This window comes from Coregonus lavaretus, assembly GCF_964263955.1.
Source record: "Coregonus lavaretus genome assembly, chromosome: 40".
Taxonomy (NCBI): Eukaryota; Metazoa; Chordata; class Actinopteri; order Salmoniformes; family Salmonidae; genus Coregonus; species Coregonus lavaretus.
The window spans coordinates 8378489-8393595 of NC_140027.1; the positions used below are offsets into that span (position 1 = coordinate 8378489).

Genomic DNA, 15107 nt, shown 5'->3' on the forward strand with positions numbered 1-15107 from the left:
TTTTGCAGAGGGGTCAAATATTTCCCTCATTAAAATGCAAATCAATTTATAACATTTTTGACATTAGTTTTTCTGGATTTTTTTATTGTTATTCTGTCTCTCACAGTTCAAATAAACCTACCATTAAAATGATAGACTGATCATGTCTTTGTCAGTGGGCAAACGTACAAAATCAGCAGGGGATCAAATACTTTTTTCCCTCACTGTACTAACTGGTTCTCTGATCCACACACCTTTTTTTGTAAGGTATCTGTGACCAACAGATGCATGTATTTACTCAGGGGTGTGAATTCTTATGTAAATGAGATATATATGTATTTCATTTTCAATAAATGTGCAAACATTTATAAACACACGTTTTCACTTTGTCATTATAGGGTATTTTGTGTAGATGGGTGGAAAATATATATATTTAATCCATTTTGAATTCAGGCTGTAACACAACAAAATGTGGAATAAGTCAAGGGGTATGAATACTTTCTGAAGGCACTGTGTGTACATGCATAGCAATGCTTCACTACAGTGAATTGATAGGACTCATTTGTTGTTCCAGTTTCAGATTTGTTGACTATTTCAAAGGTGAGAGAAACTAAAAAGTACTTTTCCATTGATGATACTGTGTTCCATCATGAGGCCATAGAATCCATTCTCAAGGGTTAAGCAGTGGCCTTAACTGACTCACAGATCTATCCAACGATCCTAACGCCCCAGCTAACACGGCGAACTGATCAGGGCCGACAGAGCCCAAATTCTTCACATTATTCCATTCATCTCAGGGCACATGGCTTGTCTGTCAAAGATGCTCTCTGGAGAGAAAAGCCTTGGTCTAGAAGCTGGAATCCTTGCTCCCTTGCTCCAATCCAAACCTTATAACCATCATACGCTATACACAACAACCACCTTGGCTGGGAACCAGCACTTAAGGGCACTTTCTATCAGCAGTGTTCCAGGCAGATGGGAAAATTAGTGTGATTGGCAGAGAGGGGAAGAGGAAGACGAGGCGACTGACTGAGAGGATACTGTTGCCAAGGAGGCGAGGGTTGGGGTGGGGGGTTGTGGGGTGTGACTGCTCTTAATTATCCGATATGGTTGCCAAGTGTTGGCACGGGGATAGGTTCAGAAATCGAGTGACAGGTTGCCAGCTCGGTGGGAGAAGAGCCAATAGGTGCCTTCTTTGGGTTTCGAATGACAAACGCCAAGTGACTAATGCTTTTGGAGCATTGGGTGGGGGCCTACGCGCCAGCAAACATGCACCAATGGATCTCCCCACAGTCGTCAGTCATCATCACATGCAATACAAAACAGCAGTTGAGCAACAACACCCATCCCAGACCCGACCGATGCCGATCGTATCTGTTTGGTTGTGAGGCTTCCCTATCAGTCCGATCTGAATGGCCCCACACTTTTAATCCGTGGTTTAGATTAGTTTCCCGCTCCAATCCCTTAAATCCCTCTCGGAATGTTTCTGTTCTGCATGTTACTCTCACCGAGATATGGATCGACTGTTAGAGCGATCAGCGATTGGTCATTAACTGCAGTCACCTCATAGAATCAGTCTCAAAACAAAACAAAGCCGGCCTCCATGTTGCATGAGAGATACTGCAGGCGTGGTGTGACTATCACGGGAGGCACCAAAATGGCGGATCAGTGTTGGGTTCATAGGGGCAAAGAAGGGGCGGCGGTAGACACTGGCTAGCCTGTCCTTGTTACCGGCCTTCAGGAACTACTTTCTTTCAGTCACTCAGGGATGGGGGATGAGATGGAGATAACCCGGCCATCGCAGGTGAGATCACCGACTCTGGGTTCAACTGCATGTCAGGTGAAACTCCCACAATGACCCCTGTTTTCACAGTCCACACAAACATGAAACTCAGATCCAATCGCCCCCCTCTTTAGTTGTCTTTCAAATCTTTTCTTGTATTGTTGTGGCGTTTTGAAGGCTGCAAATATTTATAATCCCCACATAGCAGACACACAAGACATAACAAACAACCGTCGAAGACCGCACTTGACGCCAGTAGTGCCCTAAAAACAGTCGTTGTTTGGATTGACATGAAAACGACAATGTTGAGTCCATATAAGTTCAACTGGCGAGCGATGAAAGCTAGGCTAATATCCAAGCTCACCGGTTGGTCAGAAAACGGCATTCCGTACATTCCTCTCCCTGTTCTGTCAGCTTAAGATCGGCGCTGAGAGACTTTTTCACTAGAGTGCCGTAATTACTGTGGATGGAAGGCAACAGGAAATTGTTATTCGCAAACTACTTTGTCTCTCTCTCCGTCAAAGTGTGCGGAGACGCAACCGTGGTCAGTCGGTCATCCCCCTCCTCAGGCTTGTCTCTGTGACTGACAAGGGAAGCCAGGTTTGGGATGGAAAACAAGCTAGGCCATGCCTCTATCGCCGCTACACAGCCAGGCATTAGGTGTCAGTCATCGGGAATGATGCTTTGTTAACACGTCAACAATCAAGAAGGAGGCCAGAGAGGAAAGAACGTCTCATTAAAAACTATTTGTGATTAATGTTTCCATGTCGCTGCTGAGTGATTGGAGAGGTGTGTGTGTGCCAGTGCATAATGTGTTTGTGCATGTGTGTATGCATATGTGTGTGTATGCATATGTGTGTGTCTGCGCGTGATTGTGTGTTTAGGTTTATGTGTGTGTGCCCGTTTCAATCCGGAATGTGTAACATATTACACACACACACACAGTGACTGACTGAAGCCTGGCAGGTTGAAACCTGCTGAGCAAATTACTCAAGGCTGCCTAATCATGCATTGTCTGTGGTAGATGATGACTTTGGAGAGGAATGAAAAAACTCACCCCCCTGTCAAAAGAGTCACAGTCAGTGAGGCCTAGTGGATTCAGTCAGACCCTACATGTAAAGACAAGCGGATGAGGTCATGACGATTACAGCTCCTCTTCTTTATATGACCATCAATGTCATGCCTAGTTCATCTTACAAAGTCATAAACACAAGTAGAAGTATCTTAATTGTACTGTCAAAGTGTCAAGGAATCTATGTGTTATGTAGGATCGGTCACATATGGATGAAAAATTGAAATGTGAATTATACACATCCCATTCGTGACTCAAGGCATCTCTATCAGTGATTTACGTTTATGTACGTAGGATAGGACTTAAACTGTTCTATATTTACCAATGGGAAAGTTATTGTGAATGAAGAAGTAGTGGGAATAGCAGCCCTTTCCACACTGGCCCTCATATCTTAGTACTGCATTGCTTCCCCAGCTACAGCCTATCGTTTTTCTCATGCAAGTGGCGACCTCTGCTGGTATAAGAACGAAACATCAACTTGTTTAGCTTTCTTGAAACCAACACCAGCTCAACATTTTGTCACATTGCACCTTCCTGAATAGACCGCTGGCGTCATGACACCTTCTTTCATCTGTAACCACAGGAGGTTGGTGCCACCTTAATTGGGGAGGACATGTTCATGGTAACGGCTGGAGCAGAATCAGTGGAATGGTATCAAATACATCAAACACATGGTTTCCATATGTTTGATGCCATTCCATTCGCTCCCTTCCAGACATTATTATGAGCCGTCCTCCCCTCAGCATCCTCCACTATGTAACCATCAAAACAATATAGACTTGACTAGACTAGACTACTATTTCCCTCTTCTTGTGCTGTTATCTGGGCACCAGCCTTTATTTTAATGTTGAAGAAGAGTATGTCGCTTACTATATTGTGCAGGTAGTTACAATAGAAAGCAACTACCATAATGTCACGAAACCACATACTGTACACTGCATTATTATTTAATGCAATAACATGAATTGTTATAATTGAAACACATGTGCGATCTAATGTGCAAATCATGCATCATACATGCAATATAGCCTACAGGCCAGCAGAGGCATAGGCTAGCATATAGGGCATAGCAGCAGCAAAAATACATACTCCTGCTGAATATATACATTATGGTGTCCTTATGTGACCCCCAAAACACACCACACCTCTGCGGTTCTCAATTGTAGGCTAGTGATGTCATCAACCAAATCTCACCCCAGACTTGATCATTAGGATAGGCTACACGTTATGCAACAGTGATCATTAATGGGCAAAAGATTACGGCGCAGTCAATCTATTTTAGTCCACTAAAGCTTATTAGCGGACTAGACTGTAGTGCGAGAGAGAGTGGTGGGTGACTCCCGGGTGAGACTGATAGATAGCGGACCCGAGTATAACTGCATAGCGGAGCGCGTTTCTGTCCTCCGGGCTTGCGTTTCCCTGAGGTTGTTGCACCGCTCTCTAGGTCCTTCTCTCCCCGTCTATCTCGCCCTGAACTCTTTTTGCCTGGACTCGCAAAGACAGACGGGCGGACGTACTGTAGTGAGGGGGACGGACCCGTGTTCACCATGTTGACATTGTTGACAGCGATGTATATAGTGGTGCAGGCGGCATCGTCGGAGGTAAGACGCTTCTCCTTGACCGCACCATCATACCAGTTGGGCTCTCAAACTAAATATAAAGGCTACCTTTGAATATACTACAGTTGCAAATTTGACATTGACTCTCCTCCCTATAGCCTATGTCTTGTTGAATTACCGCGAGAAGCTCTTACAAAGCTAATCCTATAGGGTAGCCTAGTGAAATATTGGTTTATTCGGATCCCCATTAGCTTTTGCCGAAGCTTCAGCTATTCTGTCTGGGTAGTAGACACTGTCGACTAGAAAAATATAGCCTCATAGGCTACTATTTTGGGGTATATATCCGTAGGCTATCCCTCAGTCAACAAGACATTCGAATTGAGTTGCCTACTCGGAGGCCTACTCATTCATAATGTAGCCTACAGACTTGAACAAAGTGTCTGTGGCTGGACAGTCCTGTCTGTGTGACCCCATCATAATGAATGAATTGACTGCATCCCTTCCGCAGCTTTGGTAAAGAACGCGAGCGGGTGTTCATTGCAGATTACACCATGGCTAACTCCTTGCCACCCGGTGCGTCAGACAGGCGCTGCCTCCAGAGGGAAGTCAACTATTTTCACCTGGCCATTATGTAACATTAATGCCCCACTTCCCACAATCATAATGAAACGGATCTAATTAAGCAATAAGGCACGAGGGGGTGTGGTATATGGCCATATACCACGGCTAAGGGCTGTTCTTAAGCGCAATGCTGAGTGCCTGGATACATCCCTTAGCGGTGGTTGGCCATATACCACAAACCCTTATTGCTATTATAAACTGGTTAGCAACGTAAATAGAGCAGTAAAAATAAATGTTTTGTCATACCTGTGGTATATGGTCTGATATGCCACGGCTGCCAGCCAATCAGCATTCAGGGCTAGAACCACCCAGTTTATAATTCGTTTTTTATATCTGTTTGCATAACAATAATCACATTTTCAGCCATATAGCGTTTGGTTGGAAGGTGTATATGTGTGTATCCTGTATATACGACTAATAAAACTTAAATAAAGGTTAATAATATTAGGTAACTAAGAGACGTTATATCTGCTGTATCAAATACTAGGCTGCATGTCTGTGTTAGGTCCTGGTTGCTTGATGTAACAGAGTAGACATTAATAATAGATACAAGTCAACAGGCTTAGTTCTTGAAACGGGTTATTTTGAACCCTCTGAATGCATCCCCAGAGGAACATGCCAGAAAGGATGGAATTATTTCGCTTCCAAACTAAATTGTATTCACTAAACCTAACCTTGTTCTTACCCCCGCCCTAGAACAAAAAGCTCTTATGCCTGCTCATCAGTTGTGAAGATAGTGCTACTTTTGTCTGTTCTATTGCCAAGCATCTTGTGACTAGTCTACCAGAGCCACATCACTGCACTTGACTTCAAATGACCCCACTCTTGACCCCAGTGGAGGCTACAGACAGACATCTTGTTCCAATAGTTAAACCAATATGGACAAATCTTGTCCAGCACTTTCACTTATCAGTGGTCATGAAGCAATGAGGTAATGAAAGAGAAGTGTCTCCATCTTACAGACAATGGCCATTAATAGTTGCTTGGTAGTAAGTCACAGAACCGACCTTTGACTCAGTCTAATCAGGCTTTTGTTGGGTGTTTGAATGAATTGTTGCTTGAAATATTGTTAATCATATAATAGTCGGTCTTATTAACTTTAATTATAAGCCATTAATAGATCATTTATAAAGCATGTTTTTGATTTGCTGAACATTTATCCTGTTGGTAGGCTAAATCTTTATAGCAAAATGCTGTGTGCTGTAATGTAGGTGTGATGCATTTGTAAAACCAAACATAGATTGAGATCAGGGTATAGGCCTACTCTGGGACAAGGGGTTGAATTCATTGGCTGAATTCAACTTGGCATGGGCTACCAAAAATCCACTAATAACATCCCAACCCAACTCTAATGTATATCTCTGATTAATGAAGTGTATATAGATTAAAATGTGTGTTTTCTTTAAAATAGATTTTTAAAAAGCTTGGCCCAGTGCAAATACTCTGCCATCCTCCTTCATTCATTGATTAGGCTACAGTAAGAACTGCAAATAAATGTGTACATAAAATCCATAGGATACTGTCTATCCAGCCCTTCTAGAGTAGTGATGAACGTCTGCTAATTTATTAAAAAGTTATTTTAAAAAATGTACGGCTGAAAGAAGCAAGAAGCAAGTTATTAGTAAAACGATACATTTGAACGCGGCCCATACTCAGGTTTTTTAGATCTATGGTCCATATAAGGTCGTGTGGGCGTGGCCTAAGATAACAACGAGCTCGCGCTGCAGCGGTTCTTCATGGGGAATGTGTTCGTTTTCGTGACTTGGGCGGGTAAAAAGATGAGCATCAGTGAATATTCAACTACAGATCCCAGGACAGGAATCCAGTGCGCCACCGCGTGACATTTCAATACAAGCGCAGAGGTGACCCTTCTGTTTAGTCCTAGCGGGAGAACAGTGTTTGCAGGCTTTACTAGATCCTCTATCTCAAGTGAATATGGTAAGATGTATGTTTATCTTGTTGCTGTCAGTTAAAGCTAACTGTTATATTAATGATGCATCGAAAGTGTTAGCTAGCAAGGAAAACAGATGCTTGTCATTGCTGATGATCAAATGTGGTTTTGTGTCCACTTGTCATTGAAGCCGGGAGCTAGCATCAGCGGTTAATCTTATGTTTGATCAAAGATTAGTCTGTTGTGTCAGCAAAGATTTCTGGCTAACGTTCACCATCTCTTTCTGAAGTCGTTTGCTAACGTTAGTCAGAAAGATGGCCAACCAGCCATCTTGTGCAGTGAGAAGAAAGATGAGGATGTTGGATTTTTTAATAGTCTCTAGTATACAATTGCGAAATGAAGAGAACAAAGTGCCTGACTAGGAAATTGTTTCTGCTTTTTCACACTAGCAACAATGTAGCCGCTGTGCTTTCTCTTTTCAGTCGTTATGGCTACATTGTTGTAGTAACAGACTTTCGCGCGTGGCATTAATAGAAAATTGCATCATCGTCTTTCATTCATTTATTCATGATGACAATGGATATCAAGAACAGCTTGAGTCGCCCATTTTGAAGATATTGGATGCGTTCCTCTGCCCAGGCGTTGCTGACGCATGCCATATCTTACAACGCCTGGTTAGGTATTTTATGTATCAGCTAACTACATCTGTTATAGCAATCTGGCAGTCAATGACAGTCCACGATGCCGCACGCAACCATTGGTTGATGCATGCAACTTCTGAGCAGGGGAACTCGACCAACAGATGGGCGCTGCGTGAATCAACCAATGGTTTCATGCCACGTCATCCACTGCGTCATCCACTTACCGATTTGCTATAACATATGATGTGGTTAGCTGATAAGTAAAATACCTATCCAGGCGTTGAAAGATTTGGCATGCGTCATGAACTCCTGGGCAGAGGAACTCGCCCCTTATGTGGAATATAACTTGAGTAAAATGTAAAAGCCATACATAATAACTGAATAGCCTACATATAGCTCTTAATCGTTGCTCTTTCAAACAACAGTTAGCGTTATATCGCGGAAAACAGCAATAAATGCACTTTGTGGGCTAATGCAAAGTGCGTTTCCATCTGTCGACACTGAGTTTTGTCCTTTTAATCAACATAGCAGTCAGATGCGATTACTGCCGCTTCAGTTGCTTATCCCAGCTATGTAGGTCATTACTGCTGTGTTGGAAAGATTGCACAGAGTGAGTATGGACTGTGTGTGGTTTTTTGCAGGCCGACCCAATCCGTGTGCTGGTGACTGGCGCTGCTGGACAGATCGCCTACTCTCTGCTGTACAGCATCGCCAAGGGAGATGTCTTCGGCAAGGACCAGGTAACACGGCCTAGGACTACTTATATCCGCACACTCTCTCTTTCAAATCAGCTTTGGCCTCGAGAGAGCACAGGAGGCAGATAGATGTTGTAATATGTAGGCTATAATGACGCCGTTACATAAGCATGTGTGAATTATACATGGGATGTGAATTTTTGGCATGAGGTCGGGAGGGGCAGATTCTTATTTTTGTCAGTGGCTTAAAGAAGAATAAAAAAATCCCTCTTTGCATTTGTTTCTTTTCCAGCCCATCATCTTGGTCCTGCTGGACATCTCTCCCATGTTGCCAGTTCTGGATGGGGTTGTGATGGAGCTGCAGGACTGTGCTCTCCCACTCCTGAGGGGTGAGCTATGCTTTTCTATTCTGCCTGGGCTGGCCGTGAGAACATATGAGTGAGAACATATGCACCCATTATAAATAGGCATGCTTTTTGTATATTTAAAAATGCATTGCGTGTGTATGGACTGTATATGTGTGTCTCCCTGCTGCTGCGGTACTTTTCCAATAGCCCTAACTTCACAGCAGCAGGAATGGTCAACCACAGACTGCTGTGGGGAGGAGTGTCAGAAAGGAGGCCTCCTATTAGTCTGTTCCCAAGGCCCTATAGGAAATTCCAACCAATCCTGGGAGTGGTGGGGCAACAATAGGGGAGGCGGGGTACAAGACATCTCTTGCACCAGTGAGCCCTGACTGAAGTTCATCCTGATAAAACAGGGAAAGAGTTTTTCGTGAGTGGCCACAGACCATACATTGTCTATGAAATCAGCCCATTTGGCAGTGTTTCAAGGAACAAGACAATTTATCAGCAAGGTGGAGCCACTGAGTGCTAGGCTATTTGTTTGGAAATAACCTGGTGTGTGTGTGTGTGTGTGTGTGTGTGTGTGTATGCACAAAATGACCTAAGGGCATTTTCCACACAGAGACTGTTTGTTCTTCCCTTGCATTCATGTACACCCAGATGAGCCTGAAATGGCAGTATAATTATTGTAAATTAAAACTGAAACTGCCACCACACCTACTATTTTACTAACTTTAGCAGACATTCTGCTTGATTTGTCTTATAGAAATAGTTTTTTTTAATGCATCTTAAAATCATAATTGTATTGCTTTTATGTCAAATCTGAATTTCTTGTTCATTGCTGAATCCAATACAAACATACATCTCTCCACAAATGTGGCAGTAACACTAAACATTGACAACTACATCCACTCTATCCAAGACAATATATATCCATCGTAACTAACAGTCATCGCACCATCTTCATCCACAGAGGTCATCCCCACCGACAAGGTGGAGGTGGGCTTCAAGGATCTGGACGCCGCCATCTTGGTGGGCTCTATGCCCAGGAAGGAGGGCATGGAGAGGAAGGACCTCCTGAAGGCCAACGTGGCCATCTTTAAGACCCAGGGGGCCGCCCTGGAGAAGTACGCCAAGAAGACCGTCAGGGTAACTGTCCCTCTGTGTGTCTATGACTCGGCATGTTTTAGGCCACTGCCGCAGAGCAGCAGCCTGGCTGGAGAGAGAGAGACACACACCCTGTACCAAATAGATAGCTGTCATTGCTAACGATAATCAAGGTACATGAAGGCACCACAGTACAGCAAAGGCCAGGTTGTGGGGCGTTGAATGATGTTAAGGGATGTTTTGGGGAAAGGGTCATCATTTGCTTTTACTGATGGAACATTTTAGTGAGATATATTTTTTATTTATGTTAAAGACTTTATGTAATACCTCTAGTTCTAGGACATTTGAAATGAACCACTACAGATTTTACAACTTTCCTTACTTTTAAAGTCATACAAACCTTTTGACAAATCAGACTATAATTGGACCTTTTCACATTTCAAATGGGCCAGTTTTATTGGACAGCCTTATACTTCGATGGTATTGGTGCAAATTCACATTTTTAAAGGCTTTTAATCCTGTGTGGAATGGGCTGGGTTCCAAAGTCAGGGATGAAAGCTACTCTATGCTGTGTTGTATGTACACACTGCAGACACTGGTGTCACAAGGGGGCCTTTGGCCACTGCGGTTTGCAGCAACAATGACACGTCAGTGTGACGAACAAAGCCTCACATCTTCTATGGCCAAGGTCAACTACTTCTGATCCAGGAATGTGTGAATTTGAATGGGCAGGTTTCTATATGTTCTATATAGCGACATAAGAACTGGATGGCCATCCTCTAAAGTAAGTGTGTTTTAGAAGAAGAATACTTTATTAATCCATACCAGATGGAAATGTGTGTTCTACTTTACCCAATCCCTCCTAAATACACACATACAAGTACCCACATTGGGCAGAAACAGTGCAGCGACCCGGTGAGCAGTTAAGGGGTTAAGTGCCTTGCTAAGGGCCACAATGGCGGGAGATGTTATCTTTCTAGGATTTTACACCAACTCATCTTGGCAAATGAGCCTAATGTTGGCAAGGTAGCACTGGCAGCCAAACACTCACGTACACACAGCAATCCCTTTAAATTGAGCTAATCCTTGACCTTCATTTAAAGGGGATGTATTCTGTGTGTGACATCTATCTTATATTGATTTAGAGGCCATTTTAGAAAGTGTCAGCATTTCCCTTAGCCATGACTCGTGTTTCTCAGTTGCACTGCTACTCTTTCTGATGATCCGCCAGCTCTGCTTGCATAAACCAAGTGTATGCTTTTAGATGTGTAAATAGTGACATACAATGACACAAATGAAGATGAGGACTTAAAATAGGACTTGTATCCTACTCTTGATTTCTACTCTGAAATTGAGCTGTTCGTGAACCTGTAGTTTGAGTGAGTGATGACTCTTCAACGTTTCTAAAATCTCTTTCTCTCTCTCTCAGGTCTTGGTAGTGGGAAACCCTGCTAACACCAACTGTCTGATTGCGTCCAAGTCCGCCCCCTCCATCCCCAAGGAGAACTTCTCCTGCCTGACTCGCCTAGACCACAACAGGGCCCGTTCCCAGGTAGGCCAAAGCCAAAAGGCCCCGTCCAGAAAAGGCGACTAGTTCCTAGCCTCTAGGCACTTGATGTAAGGTCCAATCCTAAATGGATCCCTATAACCTATGCACTTCTGGATATCTGAGAGTATTAGGTGTGAGCAAAATGATTGGCTAGATGGAATTTTTACCATACTGCTTAAACCTAGTCAATCATCTTATCTCCACAAGTGCATAGGGTGTAGGGGCTATTTCGATTTGGAATTAGATCTGAAACAATTGAATGGGTATACCAATATGGGCAAAAATCCCATGAATTGCATCACAACCTGTGTCGGCCTCTATAATTAAAATATAATATGCCATTTAGCAGACGCTTTTATCCAAAGCGACTTACAGTCATGTGTGCATACATTTTTACTCTAGGTGGCGATGCGTTGTGGCGTGCCCGCCGATGCAGTCAAGAACGTCATCATCTGGGGCAACCACTCATCCACTCAGTACCCTGACGTGCACCACGCCATGGTCAACGTGCATGGCAAGGAGGTGGAGGCGTACGACGCCGTGAAGGACGACAGCTGGCTCAAGGGAGACTTCATCTCTGTAAGTGAACTCTAGTTTTGGCTCTTCTGGCCTAACCCATTTTGACACAATTTCCCATAAAACATTTACTATATAGCATTTTAACAAATTGCTTCAAAAGGCATGATTGCCTGTTTTTTTGATGGCTTTGTTTATGAAAATGTTCAGGGCCTCAAACTGTACAAATGTACCAAGTTTCATGCTTTTATGAAAAAGTAAACAATTCCACCCCAAATCTGCACACATCTTGGACTACTGCTCATAACGCTTTATGGATGTAGTTATACATATTTATGAGCAGCTATTTGCACCTATGTTGTGTATTAGTGCCTTATGAATAGCTCATAGGTATTATAAATGTGCGATCCTTACCTGAATGAATCCCAATGCATGGTAAAGCAAGTGTAGGTTGTAGGTGTCATTTGGACCCCATATCTCATCTTTTAATAATCTTTGATCTTATCTGAATACAAGCATTTTCACTGAATCTATTAGTCTCCTTTAGTCCAGTGTTGTGCCTTTTGTAGTTGTAATGAAGCAGTCCTAATGCCCCCTCTGTCCCTTCCTCCTCTTCCCCCCTTCTCTCTTCCTCTCCTCTCTGTCTCCTGCAGACGGTGCAGCTGCGTGGTGCCGCCGTCATCAAGGCCAGGAAGCTCTCCAGTGCCATGTCTGCCGCCAAGGCCATCTGTGACCACATGAGGGACTGGTGGTTCGGCACTCTTGATGTAAGCCATGTGTTTGGGAGGTGGGGTGGAATGGTGTCAAGGATCTGCAGCAAACCCCTTTTTTCCAAACTCCATAAAACACTAATATTTAACACTTAACAACTAACATTGTTCAAATGTTTATATTTTGAAAAGCAAAATCTCGAAACAGAGCACCGTAACCCCTCTTTATTTTCAACCTGGAAGAATCCACAAACATGCAAAGCCTTTTGTTTGGATGTCTCAGACAAATTCATTTGAATTGACTGTACTCTTCAGTGGAAAAATAATATCATAGGGTTGCAAAATTCTGCAAACTTTCCCAGGATTTCTGGAAAACCTGGGAATTTGGGGGGAAGTTACCAAAATGTTGTGTTTTTTGTGAAGCTGTGTCCCTGGCCTGACTGTTTGTCCTGTTGTTATTTTCAGGGTGAGTTCATGTCTATGGGTGTGTACGCTGGTGGAAACTCCTACGGAATCCCCGAAGACCTCATTTACTCATTCCCTGTTCATATCAAGGTAAGGCATAACCATAGAGATGGATAGAGGGCTCTTGTGCCACAGTTTATTTACGAATTGCCAAAACTTTCACTCATAGCCCTCAATGGCACTGCTCGTTCTGTCACAGAAGAGGCCATTGTATCTCCTATCTAGGAGATGGGCTGTCTAGCATTTCTATGGGCATAACTAATCAACCCTGGCAAAGTGTATTAATAGAACATACATATAATTTACCGATGGGTGGTTATTGAAAGTCATTGTTACCCAACATCAGCTTTTCAGAGTTTTGGTTATACCAACATAGGCCTACTATTGCAAGCCAACAGTGTACACTGACTTTTGCCGCATTCATGTGCTATCAGAAAATTGTGACAAAACTGATGTTACGCAGAGCATTATGGGTACTGTAGTAGTGTACTGTAGTTGTGATCCTGGACTAGATGAGATGTGCTAAAGAGCCCCCTGTTTGATCCTTATCCATATTCTCCCCACAGAACAAGTCGTGGAATATCCATGACGGTCTGCCCATCAACGACTTCTCCCGCTCCAAGATGGACGCCACAGCCGCTGAGCTGGTGGAGGAGCGAGACACGGCCCTGTCCTTCCTGAGCCAGTGACTCGCAGTGCCACCTACTGGCACACCGCCACAACAGCAGCACTTAGAAAACCCCCAGAACCCTCCTGACTCACGTCTGTGACCAATACCCCCACTCGAGTCCCGCTGCGCACTTGGTGTGTGTGTGTACCTCTCTGTATGTATGTGTGCGTGTGTTTCACTTTGTTAATCTCTTTAAGGTAACGGTTATTAATAATAAACCTGTAATACAAAATGCTATCTAAACGTTGGCCTTTGTCGGAAGACACTGGAGGATTGTCCTTTGGGTAGATGATAACGCACAATAGTTCTACTGTACTCGTACATGTTATCCAACAATAAAAACAGATACAACTGATAAATCATTATGTGGATTGTGGTTGGTTATTTGACTAAATATCTCTAAAGCTGGGGTTTTCTGTTATTTTTCAGTTAAGTTAATATCAAAGTTAATTTTTTAAGTTTACTTGGAAATATAAATATTATAGTTGTATTTCTATAAATATGGTAGTTATATCATGATATGTGAAATGTTCAGTAACTATTTTTCTATCCCCTCTTTCCATTGAGGCACATTGAGCCTTCAAACATGTTGAACTCAAAGTATTGTGATCAAAGGGGGCATTTCTGAAGTTAATTATTATCTTGTCAGTCAGACAAAAGACAGACAATCATTACATGTTGGATGTCGGTGAGGTCAAAGATGGTGAGGTTCATTGCCCTTTGCAGTGACACGTTTGACCACATGGTGGCATTGTTGACAGCTTTATACTACTCGGGGACCCTTTCAAATCGACCAAATGGTAGTTTAAACGTATTAACAAGATTCTAATGGTGAAAAGCCTAACATTTGTAGGATATTGTAATTTCCTGTTAGCCAATCATTTCTTACAATGAGTTATCAATGTTTCAAAAAATAGCAGTTGCATGAACGTAAAGTACTGTTTGTTTTTACAAACATCCGAGAACCTATCATGAAACGGGAATCAATCATTTAATCAACCATCCTGGACTGGCAAGGGGCTGAACAGTAAGTCTACTGTTTGGTGAGCTGTGCAATGCAGGCAGAGGGGGGTCCGGAAGACCCGTACACCCCACTCCAGGGAAAAGGAGAAGAGGGACACAGTCCCTCACATAGAGATCCTATTCAATTACAATTACATATATTTTGTAATATTTTATAATATTTGATCAATTGCTGTCACTGGTGTCTGGTCTCAAGTCATTGATGTCCATCTTTCATTGAATGTCCAATAGTTGCTAGCACATTACAGAAGGCAATCAAAGACTATATAGGCTTTTGGGAACTATTTGATGAGATCACATAGAGATCCTATAAAATTACAATTACATATAAACAAAAATACATTATTTTAGAGTATTTGATCCATTTCTGGAATGAAAGTTTTCCTACCAAGAAGGATGTATTTTTAGGCTTTTGGTCCCTCATCAGCTGACCACCAGAACAAGGGAGTCTGATGGGCCAAAAAGGCATGGTACCGGGCCCA

At 42.9% G+C, this 15107-nt stretch overlaps 1 protein-coding gene across 3 annotated transcripts; it reads left to right on the top strand.

Annotated features, from left to right (window-relative positions):
- The first annotated feature begins 4026 nt into the window (after positions 1–4026).
- LOC311113686 (malate dehydrogenase, cytoplasmic-like) lies at positions 4027–13964 on the top strand. 3 transcript variants are annotated; one of them, XM_084156985.1, is made up of 9 exons: positions 4027–4435; positions 8188–8286; positions 8534–8630; positions 9559–9734; positions 11122–11244; positions 11644–11820; positions 12411–12524; positions 12933–13022; positions 13499–13964. In XM_084156985.1, exons 1-9 carry the CDS (start codon positions 4382–4384, stop codon positions 13619–13621), a joined length of 1053 nt encoding a protein of 350 aa, XP_084013111.1. In that variant the 5' UTR covers positions 4027–4381; the 3' UTR covers positions 13622–13964. The 3 variants fall into 3 exon arrangements, with proteins under 3 accessions (XP_084013111.1, XP_084013112.1, XP_084013113.1); XM_084156986.1 differs by lacking the exon at positions 4027–4435 and adding an exon at positions 6829–6952; XM_084156987.1 differs by lacking the exon at positions 4027–4435 and adding an exon at positions 6897–6952 and having other exon boundaries at positions 8534–9015.
- Positions 13965–15107: the final 1143 nt, after the last annotated feature.